This window comes from Barbus barbus, assembly GCF_936440315.1.
Source record: "Barbus barbus genome assembly, chromosome: 17".
NCBI classification, from domain to species: domain Eukaryota; kingdom Metazoa; phylum Chordata; class Actinopteri; order Cypriniformes; family Cyprinidae; genus Barbus; species Barbus barbus.
In genome coordinates this window covers 12,513,203-12,528,276 of record NC_136745.1, presented here as the reverse complement: position 1 = coordinate 12,528,276, position 15,074 = coordinate 12,513,203, and the positions used below count along the sequence as shown (strand labels likewise).

The 15,074-nt window shown below is 34.5% G+C and overlaps 1 protein-coding gene across 1 annotated transcript in view; it reads right to left on the bottom strand.

Annotated features, from left to right (window-relative positions):
- The window catches only part of LOC306883477 (storkhead-box protein 2-like), a 57,644-nt gene extending 45,313 nt beyond the window's left edge, over positions 1-12,331 (bottom strand). The window contains exons 1-2 of the mRNA XM_079438763.1: positions 12,261-12,331; positions 11,795-11,868 (exon numbers count right to left, since the gene is read on the bottom strand). Of these exons, the coding sequence (XP_079294889.1) occupies positions 11,795-11,867 (73 nt within the window). The 5' untranslated portion in view covers position 11,868; positions 12,261-12,331. The remainder of the gene's footprint in view (positions 1-11,794; positions 11,869-12,260) is intronic.
- Between the last annotated feature and the right edge of the window lie 2,743 nt (positions 12,332-15,074).

The following is a 15,074-nucleotide window of genomic DNA, read 5'->3' as shown; positions in this document are numbered from 1 at the left end:
AAGAAACTGTAAGTGCATTATTTCATAAAAAAAAAAGAAAAAAAGAAAGAAAATGTAACTGCAATTTTTATGATTATTTATTTATTTCATTAAGGAAATATCACTATAGTATTAGGTACTACAATATATCATAATAATAATACATTTTCATTTAATTATTACTTTATTTAACAACAGTACAATTACAATACTAATTTATGGTTATCTTTTTATTTGCTTTCAAATGTTAAATCAAAGAGCTTCTACTTTGGTTTAAAACTGCAGAAAAAAAAATAACTTTAAGAAATGCTTGAAAAATGCCTGTGTCTAATTATAAGTAGTTTCTAAATCATAACTGTTTTTTGTTAGGGAATCCTTGACCAACATTAAAATCCCCAACAAAAGCGGCTCCTTAAACTGAAAGCATTAAGAATTTTGCAATATGCAATACATGTGGATGTTGCATGCAAACTGTGAATGAGTAGAGCTCTCCATGTGCATGTCCTGAGAGGAAAGCGCCAATGCCAAGCTGCTGCCAATGAGGCCAGGCCTCTGGACTCCTGCTGCAGCCCAATTTCAGTAAAAATGAGCAATTATAGCCCTCTGTGAAATAAATAGCCAGCGCAGCATGACCTCTGCCAAACCACAACTCCATGGCCTCAGTCCAACCCTAAACCATACAGGAGGAACTTCAACATTCATTAGGTACCTTAGCTCAACGTGCTCACCGTTATAGACAGTTCTGTGTTTCTCAAGGGATGGCAGACTGATGTGTTTAAAAGTTCTGGATGTGAAATAATGTGATCATATTGTACAGATTAAAGAGCAAAGGACTAAAGATGTTTCAAATGGCATGGTGCTCAAAGTACATTAGAGGTCTGTGATTGTGTTAGGTTTAAAATGGCTTGACCAATTTAAAGACATTTTTATTTCCCTTAAGTTACTGATAAAATGTCAGTCTTTCTTTAAAATCATTTTTGCTACTATGCCTTTAAGACTTAGTATTCTGTTTCTACATGGCCCTTACGTTGACCTTTGATGTTTTTCCTTTCACCTATATACACACACTCGACAACCACCCCAAACTCTTTAATCTAATTTTCATATGATACATGCCCTATATTAAGTCAAGCTGCACACATTAGGACAAGAACGTTTCCACTTTACAGGCACAAAAAGCTTTGGAGGACGTTGATACATCACACACATCTTGGCATTCTGACATTTGTTTGGCCATCCCTGCGTTCTGGTCTTCTGAGGAAACTTTTTAATCGCCCTCACTCCCTAAAACCACACACAAATGCTATCTGTAATCCTGGTCTACATCTTTCAACAGGCTGGTCTATTACAAAAACATGGCTTTAACGAAGAGAAATGAAGCTGCCTGGCAGGTCTGTTAAGACCAAAATCAAAATATAAAAATGAGAAGTTACATTTGGCTTAAAGAAATTGATTTATTTTGTACAGTTAAAAAAATAATCCTGTTTTATCATTGTTGTCATTACAGTTAGCATATGCAATAAAAGAAGTACTTTACAGTTCAAATAAAGGGTTTTCATTACACTCAAAATTAGTTTGTATATAAAAGGACTGTAATATAAAGCAATTAAATAACATGTATATAAAAGTAATTCTATTTCTGACAGACAAAATAAAGTAGCTGCTACATCAAAAATAGAAAAAAAGGCGACCGCCAGCTGAACAGCCGCTTCCAGTTTGGACGGCTCTGTTGATTGTAATAGGAGCGATCTAGTTTCACTTGCGTCTGGTGTATACGCACATAACCAAACTTTTTTGACAGATGCAAGCACTCAGGCTTGTTTGTTGTCATCTCCTAGGCTACAGATGCATTTTTGTATTTTAGGCCTGTAATAAGCCTGTATATTAGCCTACAAGATTTAAAGAGATACTCACCCGCCTAAAAAAGACAATTCTGTCATCTACTCACTTGTGGTTACCTGTATGACTGACTAATTATTTAGGTAATTATTTCTCTGATTTTAGGTGCTTAAATGGATGGTTCACCCAAAAATAAAAATTCTGTCATCATTTACCCTCTCTCATGTTGTTCCAAACCTGTATGAAGTTCTTTATTCTGCTGAACACAAAAGAAGATATTTTGAAGAACGTTGGTAACCAAACTATTGAAGGTAGCCACTGACTTGCTTGGTATTTTTTACATGCTAAACTAAATAGCTAAATACAGAGGAAAGAAACTCATACAGGTTTGGAAAACCTGAGAGTGAGTTAATGACGACAGAATTTTCATTTTTGGGTGAACTATCCTTTTAATTGTCTTGAAAATAATGTCATAATGCAAAAAAGTCATAACAGTACTATAATAAGACCAGAAATAAACATATCACCCCCTGAAGGCATGTTCACCACAGCTTTTGTGAGGCATCTTTTTGTCATGTTACCTGTTAGTACAAACATAACAGCATTCCTAAAAAAACAAAAAACAACAATTGGTGGCATTAAATCTAAACAGAACTAGAATATCTGGCCATTTTCCTTACAAAAAAACACAAAATACAAATATTTTTCAGAGAATACTAGATGCCTCATTAAAAATATATACGCAGCATAACAACAAATAAATGGGACATCCGATCAGCTTGCGAGATCAATAGCTGTGAAAGTGGCTGTGAACTCCGTTCGAACTCTAGCTCAGAGGCGGCACTGAATTTATGCAACTAGGTCGCCCGCGCACGAACGAACGACAGCTTCAGTCAGGCAGCCTGCCACTGAGCGAGGGCCCGCGCGCACCTCGCTGCTTCATTAGGGAGCTCGGCGCAGCCGTTTCAAACAGAATCCATCATGTGAAGTAGATTGAAATCCAAGCAATTAAAAGGAAACCCCTCTGCTCTTCAAAGGCACCGGGAACGAGCAGGAACAGATATCTCTATTGCCCCCCTGCCATTTCACAGCCACGAGATGACCGCAATGTCTTTGTTGAGTTGCACACTCATAATCAACACCATAGAATCGATGTATTCTGGCTTCAAACATACAGAGCCCTACTTTCATGGTCTGATTGTAAAGCGATTTGGTCCAAACCCTCTTCATGGCACCGTGGCGTTAAGTTAAGCACTTGTCTGGCATTAATATATGCCGTGTCTCTCTGAGGGCCCCGTAGCGCTTCTCGCCAAGGCTAATCATGGTTTAGCAATGAGCACAGCGGCGAAAGTTTTATCGTAGAGGTCTTAATGAGAGCACCATACGTTTGGCGAGGCCAATTTGAGTCGTGTCCAAAAAACTTAAATGAGAGTCCTGCCTTTCTCTTGAATTGTTCATCAACAGTCAGAATCGTCTGAGATATGGTCACTGATACTTTGAAATCTCCACTGCTTTCATTCAACTCTCTGTTTCCACAGCGGTGAAGCACATGGGCATTGGCTTGTAGCCCAGAGAGGAAACTTCATCATGATTTGAGCAATATAATATTTGAGTAATTTATTCACGGGGTCCAGGGCCAGACTCGCATCCAGGGTTGATTTAGGAGTCCCTGCTTTGTTGTAACTCACGGCAGACATTGTGGAATAGGGCAATTTCAGCTCAGCTGTGTGTAGTTTGGAAACACACTATCATGGCAGAATAGAATAAAATTAAAGAAAATAAAGCCTTTTTAGGCTCCGATTTAAAACAACACAGCTCAGTTTCATAAAAATACAGTTTAGACGTGCAAATGCTTAAAAAGTGAGAAATTGTTTTATATCGCCTAAAATGGGCTTCACTAAGCAATAGCAGAGGCATACATATCTTCATTACGTATAAGACTTGACAGAACATAAGGAATTAAAGGAATAATTCATCCTAAAATGAACATTTTGTCATCATTTACTCACCCTTGTGTTGTTTTGGCCATGTATTATTCTCTTTCTTCACAGAAACATAAAAAATGTGTTATACAGAGGTCAAAAGTCATAGAATTTGTTCTCCATCACATTACTGCAGATCTAAATACTGTCCTACAAAGCAAAAGACCTTAACTTGCTAGAGTATGAAACAGAGAAAAATTACTTTAAAGTTTTTTATATGTCCAGCCAAATTAATAATAGGTAGGACACTGGAAATTTAGCAATTAGATGTTTTAGTAATGAAAATGATCTACATTAAAAAAAATGTGAGCTCAAACTTGTTTACCCCTATTTTGAAGTTACTGTACTCTGCCTTTGCATTGTCTGCAAAATGTGAGAAGTCACACCAAGACAAAAGACAGTAACTTCCACATTATCAATATTTGGTTGCTGATCACCATATACAAGATCGTTACAGTAACACTTTTTATACAGTATAAAATCTAGTGATCATGGGTTCTCTCATATAGGCTATTGCATATAGAAATGTGACTGTATTAATAGCTTTTTTGACCATAACAAGCAGACTAAAAGTTAAACATGTGAGTGGATACCATTTTGCAGCCAAGTTATTTTCTATGTTCAGTAACGTAAAAGAATGCTAGACATTGCGTAATTGCTTTTATATTGATTTGAATGAAAATAGTCAAACCTAAAAGAACAACTTGTGGACTGATGTGAACGTCAGCATGCAGGAATGCTCAGAATGCTTGTGGATTAAACGTCGCCATGGATTGATTTTATCGGGTTACAAGGTAGGATATGGATTTAATTGCGAACTGTTAATACTAATTTTATGATTGATCATGCTACGGCATTCTAGTCCACACGCGTATAACTAGAAGCGAGAGCCTGGTGAATTATCTGCATTATATAATGGAAAAAATTATAATAAAACAAATCTTTAAAAGTTATTCACGATTATGTTTTGCTGGCAAGGTATCTAGTCTTTACAGTGCTTTGTTATATGGAGCTGTTTGGTAGATCGTAATCTAATTCGTTTGTCTAATAATCTGACAGATCAGATGAATGAAAGTATACAAGTTACAACGTAATTAAAACGCGGTCTTTAATGGACAGTAAAACAAAGGCAGAACACCGTAACTCATTTTGAGCATTCCAAACAAAGTGAAAGAGCCATAACTGGTGTTATACGGTGTTCTGCCTTGGTTTCTCTGGGGCTTTTTGAAGTTACGGTTAAGACGACCCATTATTTTCTCGGAAAAACAATGAAATTGATTCAAGATATTTATGTACATGATAAAGGATGTCTTGAATGTCCCAAAAATATCAATAACTCATTTTCGACCAAAATCGAAGTTACGGTCTTTTGCCTTTGCACGGCAGAATATACATGGCCTTGAAATTTGTGAAGATTGAAATGTGAGATTATCTTGCAATAATATTCATAAGTGCTTGAGCTCACCAAAGACGCATTTATTTGATCACAAAAACAGCAATATTGTGAAATCTTTCAAATTATTATTATAATGTAATTTACTCCTGTAATGCTGAATTTTCAGCATCATTACTCCAGTCTTCAGTGCCACATGATCCTTCAGAAATCATTCTAATATGCTGATTTGCTGCTCAAGAAACATTTCTTATCATTATCAGTGTTGAAACAGTTGTGCTGCTTCATATTTTTGTGGAAGTCATGATTCAGGATTTGATTAATAGAAAATGTTTTAAAAGAACAGAAATGTTTTGAAACATCATGTGTCTTACTGTCATTTTTGATCAATTTACTGAATCCCTACTAAATAAAATTATTCATTTTTTTGAAGAAAATAAATTGCTCACCCAAAACATAATAAATGGTAGTGTACATTTGTATGCAAACATATATATTTTTTAAATATCATCTTTGCTCTTTTTATAGAAAAGAGCAGCTTAGACATGCTGCCTAACATCTCCTTTTGGGTTTCACTGAAGAAAGACATTAATTTAGAGTTTGAACGACAAGGTGAAAAAAAAAAAGACAAAATGTGCATTATTTTGACTGAGTTACTCATTTTCCACATTGTTTCTTATCCAGGTGATGGATGATGAGAGATTTGCCAACACCCTGCAGCAAACTGGCAACCTGAGCGTTTAAAAATAGTTGCAATCAATGCTTTAATCAGCTAGAATAACAAGACATCTCTCTCTAGGGTGTGTTCCAACAAGCTGGAAAGTTTTCATATACATTATTTTATTTAATGAGGGTACGAATCCAGGCTACAGATTCTATCATTGTTGTGATAGTCATTAGTGTATAATCATCATTATCAAAAGACAGTCTGCTCCTTATTCAGGCACAAAATTGCTGGAATAATGAAAACCTGATGATTTTGTTCTCACTCACTGGAGATGCGATTCAGTACTAACAACATTCTAACCGGTTGAATTATGTTAGTCTATGAATTTTATGAGGCATGGCGGATATTTTCTTGGAAACTGCTAAATGCTGTATCCAGACATTTGAATGCCCAAGACAGACTACAGAAACAAGAAGCATTTAAATTGTTTGAAATATACCACTTTAAAGAATTAAATGTTATGAAATAGAATTCTGCCTTCAGTACAAAAAAAAAAAAAAAAAGACGACTAATGATTTTTGGCTTGCAGCTGACAGCTATATCTAGAGACCAGTGAGCAACCACCCATATCACCCTATAAACTGCATATGGCCCTTGTACACAGAATGTACAAATCTACCACTAGTTTCAGTACTAAATGCTACGCAGTGCCCCTTTTCTGGTCGAGAAAGCATCTAAACCTCCGAATTTGGAGACCGCCCTGAATTTCTAGGAAAGAAAGAAGTGAGGACATTCAAAGTGAGTGAAAGCCAATGTGTGAGTGAATGTCATCTGGCCCGCCTGAGCAGCCCATTCATAACTCCAGGTCACAAGGCAAAAGAAAACAAAGAAATCTGAGCCAAGAATTTAAAGCTTTGTTTTTCTTCTGTGAGAGAAGACCTGGGATTGAGTTCCGGAATCATTTGGCCAGTGTCCTCTGTCCCACAGTTGCCATAGCACTCACAGGATGTCTTCCAGATGGCATAAGAACCGATGGAACCCACTGGAGTAACGCTGCAATGAAAGGCGTGTGTTGAAGGACTAGACCATATAGAAAATATTCATGAAGTATTTGTGGTGATTTTGGTGGTGAAATAAATTATGCAGCTTCATACTATATTTTTTTGCTAAAGACTCTTAGATTAAATTTGACTAGCAATACAAAACTTTCTTGCCTGAAAAGAACTGATAAATTAATGTGAATCAGTTCAAATGGTCCACTTAAGTGAATCAGTTCTAGGCATTATTTTTTAATAAACTCTTGAATGGTAGTGTAGATTTTTATTACGTTATACTTTCTACACATAACATTTATCGAAAGTGACAGTAAATTTAAATTTATTTAAAAAATTTACAGACCACAAACTTAAAAGGTAGTGTATATTAAAGTTTTACAGCAATATTAAAAAATATTTTTACTAGTTATTATATTAATGAACATACATCAAAATGATTATATATATATATATATATATATATCCTGTGTAAATTTAATACAGGGAAAAAAGTGTGGGAAAATGCTTGGGTATTTTAAACTGTATTTTTAGCTTACATGAAACATCTAATTTCAAAATTATTTTGATTCTGATTGGCACAAAAAAAAAAAGGAAAAATAAAAGTTACCCTATTTCGGCAATTCAAAGCAAACAGGCTACATATTAAAATTCATAATAATAAAATAATATTCAAAAGGAAAATATAATGAAAATATTTAGCTATATTGCACAACCCCTGATGCTGTAGCCACATGTTACTGAAAACAATTTCAACATGTCTGGCATTAAAAATCTCAAATGGGTCACTTTGCTGAATAGTAACTGATTACATGGAATCTAGATGACGTAATCAGATTCCAAAAATGTACTACCTGTAATTACATTTTACATTTAAAAATATTCATAATCAGATTACAGTTACTGTTTCATGAATTACATGATTAAAAATTTCTCATACATTGGCAGTAAATTATTTATAATTTATTGATTATTCCTAATTCCTCTTTTTTCTCTTTTAAATGTTCCTTTCTAAAACATACTAGTGTCATATTGTTTGAAAATACACAATATAGAATGGCCATGTAAATTAATTTGCGACCCATGCATCTGAATCGGAGGACAAAAGCACCTCTCAGTTAACTATACCAACTTAATACATTAATAATTTAACAACATTCAACATTCACATGTTCTCTGATGTCAGTTAATGGTCAAACTGACATGCAGGTAAACAATTAAAATATTTAAAATGTAATTTAATTTATTGATTTTAATTTATATGATTTGATGAAATATAATCTTTTCATGAACACTGCAGATCTTTCATTTACACTAGTTTGGGAAACCCTGGAATAATGTAATGTTTAATGCATTACATGATGTTGATAAAAGAGAATGGAATATATTTGATTTCTCTTTACGTTTTATAACAATAATCCCATTCAAATCTATAAAAGTTAGGTCAAAAGTAATCTAAAAGTAATGCAAAAGTAGTCAGAATGCATTACCTAAAATGATTAATCTAGATTACAATTATTGACTACATGTAAATTGTAATCACTAACAGACTACGATTTGTAAATAATCTACCCAGCTCTGTTGGTTAATTATAACATTTCAAATCAGAGATCTTACTCGAGAGTCGAGAAGACTACACAATGAATCTTTCTGGTAAAAGACAGTATAAGCGCCCTGCGAATGCTTTTTAAAGCATGCAGCATTAAGCATTGGGGAAACATCGAAACAAATAAAAATAACAGGCTGATCTTAGATTCATGCTACAGCCAAATTCACTTGAATCCAGTTGTGCCATCTGCAATTCAAGTGTTGAAAAGCAGAATAAATCCAAAGCAGTACTTCACTGACACACATCCATCAAGGCAGACTTAGTGTAGAGACCAAACCATCAATATGTAACGCATTAGTCTTTAAAAATGTACTGTATATCATACATGGTCTCACATCACACAATGACTTGTTCCCTGCATTCCTTCTTTGAAGTTAGCAATTGTATTAAACTTTGCTTTAATTCTTTGACTGGAACTAAATGTATTTGTAAAGACTCCACTAAAAACAGGCCTGTCAGTCTGTCTTTATGAATGTCTTAAGTACCATTTTCTAATCAAGTTCATTCAAAACACATTGTTCTTTGGTGTCTGAGAGATTTTGATGTTGCCTACACATGTTCTCCAGATAATTTGCCTGAATATCAGTTACAAAAATTCCAAACTACACCAATATACTGATTAACATAACAGGACAAGCAACATTCACACAGCTGATTTATCCCTCATCACATCTGCTGGAATTGGGTCACACTGGACTGTTATTGACTATCTATACTATTAATCAAACACGAGACAGACTCAATTAATAGGGAAAGCAATTATGTATGCACAAGCGTTGATTATCGAACATAGTGGATATTTAGTTAGAGAAGAGTAAAAAAAAAAAAAAAAAAAAAAAATTCTAAAAAGGGGCAACCATTTGCAAATACTGAACTTTTAAAGTGGAATGAATATGATTGAAAATGGAAGACAGGAGACAATTAAAGAAAATAGAAATAAAAAAATTGGAAATTTAGATATAAAACAGGACAACCACATGACTGTAAAAGGACTAATTAGGAGCATTGTGACCGTACTGTACAATGGTATTGATGTGTCCTACTTGGCATTAAACTGTGAAAAGTATGGAAAGAATCACACCAACAGTGAACCAAAGAACTATTATTTCTTTCAAACCCAATGCACAATCAAGAATCCCTTTAGTCCAGCCACTGATAATGAATCGCTATCTGACTCTGCCCTCTTGTGGGGAGAAGCAGTCCAACCACAAGACACAGCAACATGTGAATTACACCAGCAGGGTCATTCCTGAACCCTGACACATATTTACTGTATATGATTGTGTTTCAATTTATATTAAGTAGTTCTGCAATTTTATTATGATATTTACACTGCATCAGGAAGTCAGAAAGAACAGATTTATTACATAAACACACCAGTCTTTTGAAACTGATATTATCATGCACACTTTCTATAATTCCATTAAACAGGACAGAATGAGAGAGAAATAATACAGGAAAAAACATTAAAAAAACAAACAAACAAAAAACATCCAATTATTATTATTTTTTTAAATTATATAATACCAATTATTTTGATTAAACCCCAGGTTGACTTAGTAGAAAATAAGTAATATGATTTCCACATTTAAATTTTTTTTTAAATTAGGGACATGAAAAGGTAATGCACACAGTAAGAGCCAGCGATGCAAGTCAACATGAAACACATTCACAACCATTTTGAATGTGACATTTTGTAATCAAAAACTGATTTTTTTTATATTTTTTTTTACTTTTTTTATTTAATATAACAATAATGGTAATAATTTCTTTAGAATAATGAAGATTGACACAGTTATGATGTCATGTTGACCTCACTGCTCACTAGCATTAAATTACCAGAAAACTTAATTTTACAAGCACTGGCTCCATAAGGATTGGGGCCTATAGATGTTCAACATTGTCCAAATATACGCTCACAATTGCAATCCAGCAGAAAGCAAGAGGAATGATTTCACCCATACATGAAGCCTCTAAGGTAAATCTCCAGGCAGGGGCGTAGCCATCATTTCAAAAGTGGGGGGGACGGAATGTCTAGTGTTATACCTGTTCTTTTTTTTCAGTTAACCCTTGTCTAATTGACAGGTTTTATTTTTAATCATACCTTTTTGCCTAATAGGTGGCTATATCATTTTAAAATTCCTTGTTTTTATTATTCTTATTTCCATGTTTTTATTGATTTTAATGTCTATTTCACTTTCTTTTATGTAAAGCACTTTGAATTACCACTGTGTATGAAATGTGCTATATAAATAAACTTGCCTTGCCTTGCCTTAATATGCTTTATGATTATATTGTTATATATGATTATAAAACAGAAGGAAAGAAAGAGAGAAAAAAGAAAAAAAGAAAGAAATACAACAGCTTGTTGCTGGGACAGTACCATTAAAAGGACATCTTTGTACCTTATTTACCCCAAAAAGTTTCATAGTTGTACATTATGGTACATATTGGTACTCTATATGTGCACCTTTTTGAGTATAAGTTACAAAGATGTCCTTATAAGGGTACTATTGTTTACATATTTCAGATTGTATTTTGTGAGTGTTGTATGTACAGTACATGGCACACAGTAATGGATACTTGCACATTCACATACTTCTTTATTCTGTTCTGTTCTATTATACATTAGTCTGATTAGTCTATGTTAAAATAAATATCTTATCATAGACAATGCTGTAAATAATCTTTACCTCTGAAGCCTCACTGAAACTTTCTGCCTCATTCACTCTCAACTGTCAATTTACTTCTGCCTCTGTCTATAGCAAATAAAGTAGTGTTTGAAACATGTACATACAGGGAATAGTGACATACAGAAGAAAATAACTAATTAAGTACACTGCTGGACAATAACCAATCATTTGTATACTAAATTATTTTTAACACTTTAGAATGATAAACACATATTCACTATTAACTATGACTTTTGCCTCAATCTCTTCATTTAATGCTTATTAATAGCTTGTAAGGTAGTCGTTGTAGTTGTTAAGATTATGGGATGCAGAATATGGTCATGAAGAATACAGAATTAATATGTGCTTAAGTACTAATGAACAACCAACATGCAAGCTAATAATTACCTACTGTAGTTAAAAATGATAGCTGAGAAGTTGTTCATCATACTAATGCTATTTTTTATTTTTCTATATTTGACTAATTATGTGTTTTCTATGATTGGTCCATATATAATCCTACAAACGCTTGTGTATTAATAGATTTTATACCATGTAAAACCAGCCAGGTGTTAAAAGCCACTCTATCAGTTGTTCTCACCTGTGAAGCTTGTTTTTCTTGTGTGTCGTCCTGATTCTGTCCTAACAAACCTGGCTGACTGTTTCTTGTTCATTCTTGACAACACATAAAAACGTAAAATTAGTGCAATAATGACAGAGCACCCCTAAATGAAGATCGGTCCTATATCAGATCGTCAGAGCTTGCATACTTGATTGAAATACATCATGTATAGTATTGGCAGTGTCACAATGCTACAAACGCTGTAAAATCTCAGTTCGACATTATCTTTATTCTTATTTGAAGGGTTCTGATAACATACGTGTTAAAATAAAAGACGTTACAAAAGAGTTACGGAAAAATACACTGAAAATAAATAAGTGCATGTTTGTCAGGCAGCTTTTTTTTCTCCATAATGAACATCAAACTTGCTAATTATTCAACAAGAGCAATAGGCAGAGTCAATGAACATTGTGCAACACTATTCGGATCCCACATGCCAACTTACGCTGCTTGACTTCTTCGTAAAAAAGGAGTAAAGAGTTTCTTGCCGCTTTGAACTCATCTCGACCAATGAATGATGGAGACAGCGCGGGACCGCGGGCGCGAGCCTGGGCATGTCGTGACGTCACAAACTGAGTGACTGATTGCCATGGAAACGTAAACGTCATGTATATCTTGTCTCTTTGAATTTTAAATCATTCTGCATTTATATACATTGCTCCTTTAAAACCTCAACATGTCGAGAACACAACTGTCCAATGAAAAAGTGCGGGGGACGAATTTACTTTTTATAAAAAGTGGGGGGGACACGTCCCCCGCGTAATCTACGACCCTGTCTCCAGGCATTACAATGTATGCAATCACAGGATGTGTTAGATTGCCATGAGCAAGGCAGATTTAGATTAGTGTGCAAAGCACTTGATGAATCTTATCAGTACTGCACCATCAGGGGGAGCCATGCACAATGCACCTCAAAGCTCCTCTGGGCTCACCTGCTTCTGATCCATCTTAAGTGGATGAGATGAAGATGACCTCACCACTGGGACTACCACAGACACCACAGCACCGCTCTGGTATTTCTCAGCTTCATGACTGCCCTTTGAGTCACCACCAGCACTACCTCTGTAGCAAGTCAAGTCACCTTGCAATTCTCCAATGAGGATGCTTTTAAAGCTAGTATAACACCATTTACTAGTATTAATTCAGTTATGGATTCACAGCCTAATCCACAGTTATTCGCCTAAATCAAGCCTGTCAAAACCTTTATTAAATATCATTATATTCTTATCATGCCACCTTTTAAGCAATCTGACCAACAAAAACACACTGAGTCAAGAGTGCACGCATTGCCAACCACGTTCTCTCCATGAATTTATGACTCTTTACTTGTGAAAACGTGGTAATACACACCCCCCGACAAACCAGGCACTTTGGAATGCGTCCGACTGGAGTTAGTGAAGTTGAATCTACAGTCCTTAAAAGTGGACCGTCACTGATACTAAAATCACTGAGCCTGAGGGGTCAATCTCTTAAAACTTGTCAAATACATGTCTGGGTCGTATTTCATCCCAAAATCAAAAGAAAGAAATAAGAAACCACATTTTGTTTAAAGATAGGCGTCACTATTTTATGGTCATTAAGATCTGTTTGCACTGACTTTCACAACATTTATATTTAAAATTGTAACATTTATACACGTTATGTTTATGTTTCTCATGACTTTTTCGGTCCGAAAGACTTGCTTTTTTCACAAAACTAAAATTTAAAAACATTTCATTAAAAAAGAATTACTTTAAATACATGCTCTGAATAATAAGTTTGGATACATCATTTATCCTAATACCTAATAATAAGTCATTATTTGTAATTTTTTAAATATAATTTATTGTCATTTCATAGAATCAAAAAAATTTAATATATATTTTTTAATGCAAAAATCAGATCAAAACTAAATACTAGCTACTACTAACTCATACTAACTACAACTCCTACTACTAATAAGAATAATTTTATATATAACAAAACCAAATTTTTTGAAATAAAATTTAAAGCTGCAGTCTGTAAGTTTTGCCTCTTTGTCACCATCTCTGTTTGAAAACCTGGAATTGCAGCTCTGTGTGGAATTATCTTCCATGCGTGGGGTTGTGCTCCAGCGTGGATGAATCTAATGTTTTGAGGAGTATGTGTGTCAGTCTGTCAGTCACTGCACCGGTGTGGATACTGTATTTAGGAATCACAGATTCTAGCCTACGTCTTGGAATATATGACCCAAATAAGAATTTTCACAGGAAATTGTCATCTGAACAAGTAACGAGTCTGCCATGTTTGTTCTGACCAACTGAGGAAAAAAGCATTACAATAAATTGCGCTACCAATGGTAATTAAATCTAACGATCAGATAGCTCACATCACATCTAACCGATCAAATTATTATTATTCTTATTATTAAATACATTATTCTGAAATTATTCATGTTAACAACATCAGCATTGCGTGACAATGAGTAGGCTATAGTGTGTATTAGCGTGTAAATTTAAATTTCTGTAAAGTCTAATCTCTAATTGTCATACCATTCGAATTTCATATTAAGAAATTCTTTTAACCCAAAAAGCAAACTATGCTCCCTTCGGTTGTCTTTAAAATATCTTTTGTAATCCCAGGCTATCTGTAATCAGAAGCACATTTAAAACTGGAATATAATTTAATTTAATTCACATATGTTTCATGAGCACATAATCCTTTCTGGATCACAATAAAATGATACATTTAATTATTCCAGCTGTTGTGAGAAAAGTCTATAAATGATCCTCCACCTGCAGGATCCTCACATGCAATAGTCTAGTAGCCAGGACAACTTCTTCATGTTTACAGACGTGGCGTAATGATGCAGCAGCATGCTCGAATTTCCAGTGAAAACCTACCCGTACCACTCAAATTAGAAAACATTATTATAAGCTAACCGTTGTGAATCGGGCTAAAGTAAGGTGATAGTTTTGAACACTGGCTGGTTATGTACTTGCTCAAATATTGATTTCGGATCATTTTAAACCCAAAAGTTACGGACTGCAGCTTTAAGAGATTCACAACTAAATGCATGAGGTAATTGCATCAGCTCCTTAATTACTCGGTGATTGGCTCAAACTCTTTGACAGCAGACTGCTTACGTCAGAGTCCTAACCTTGCACATGCTTTTAAAACATTAATCTTATGGCTTTGCTCACACACAGCATCATTACGGAATTTGCAGGGCAATGGTAAAATTTCTTAAGTCTCTAAACATAAAAAGTTACATTTACAATAAGGCTGTATCAGCATGTGT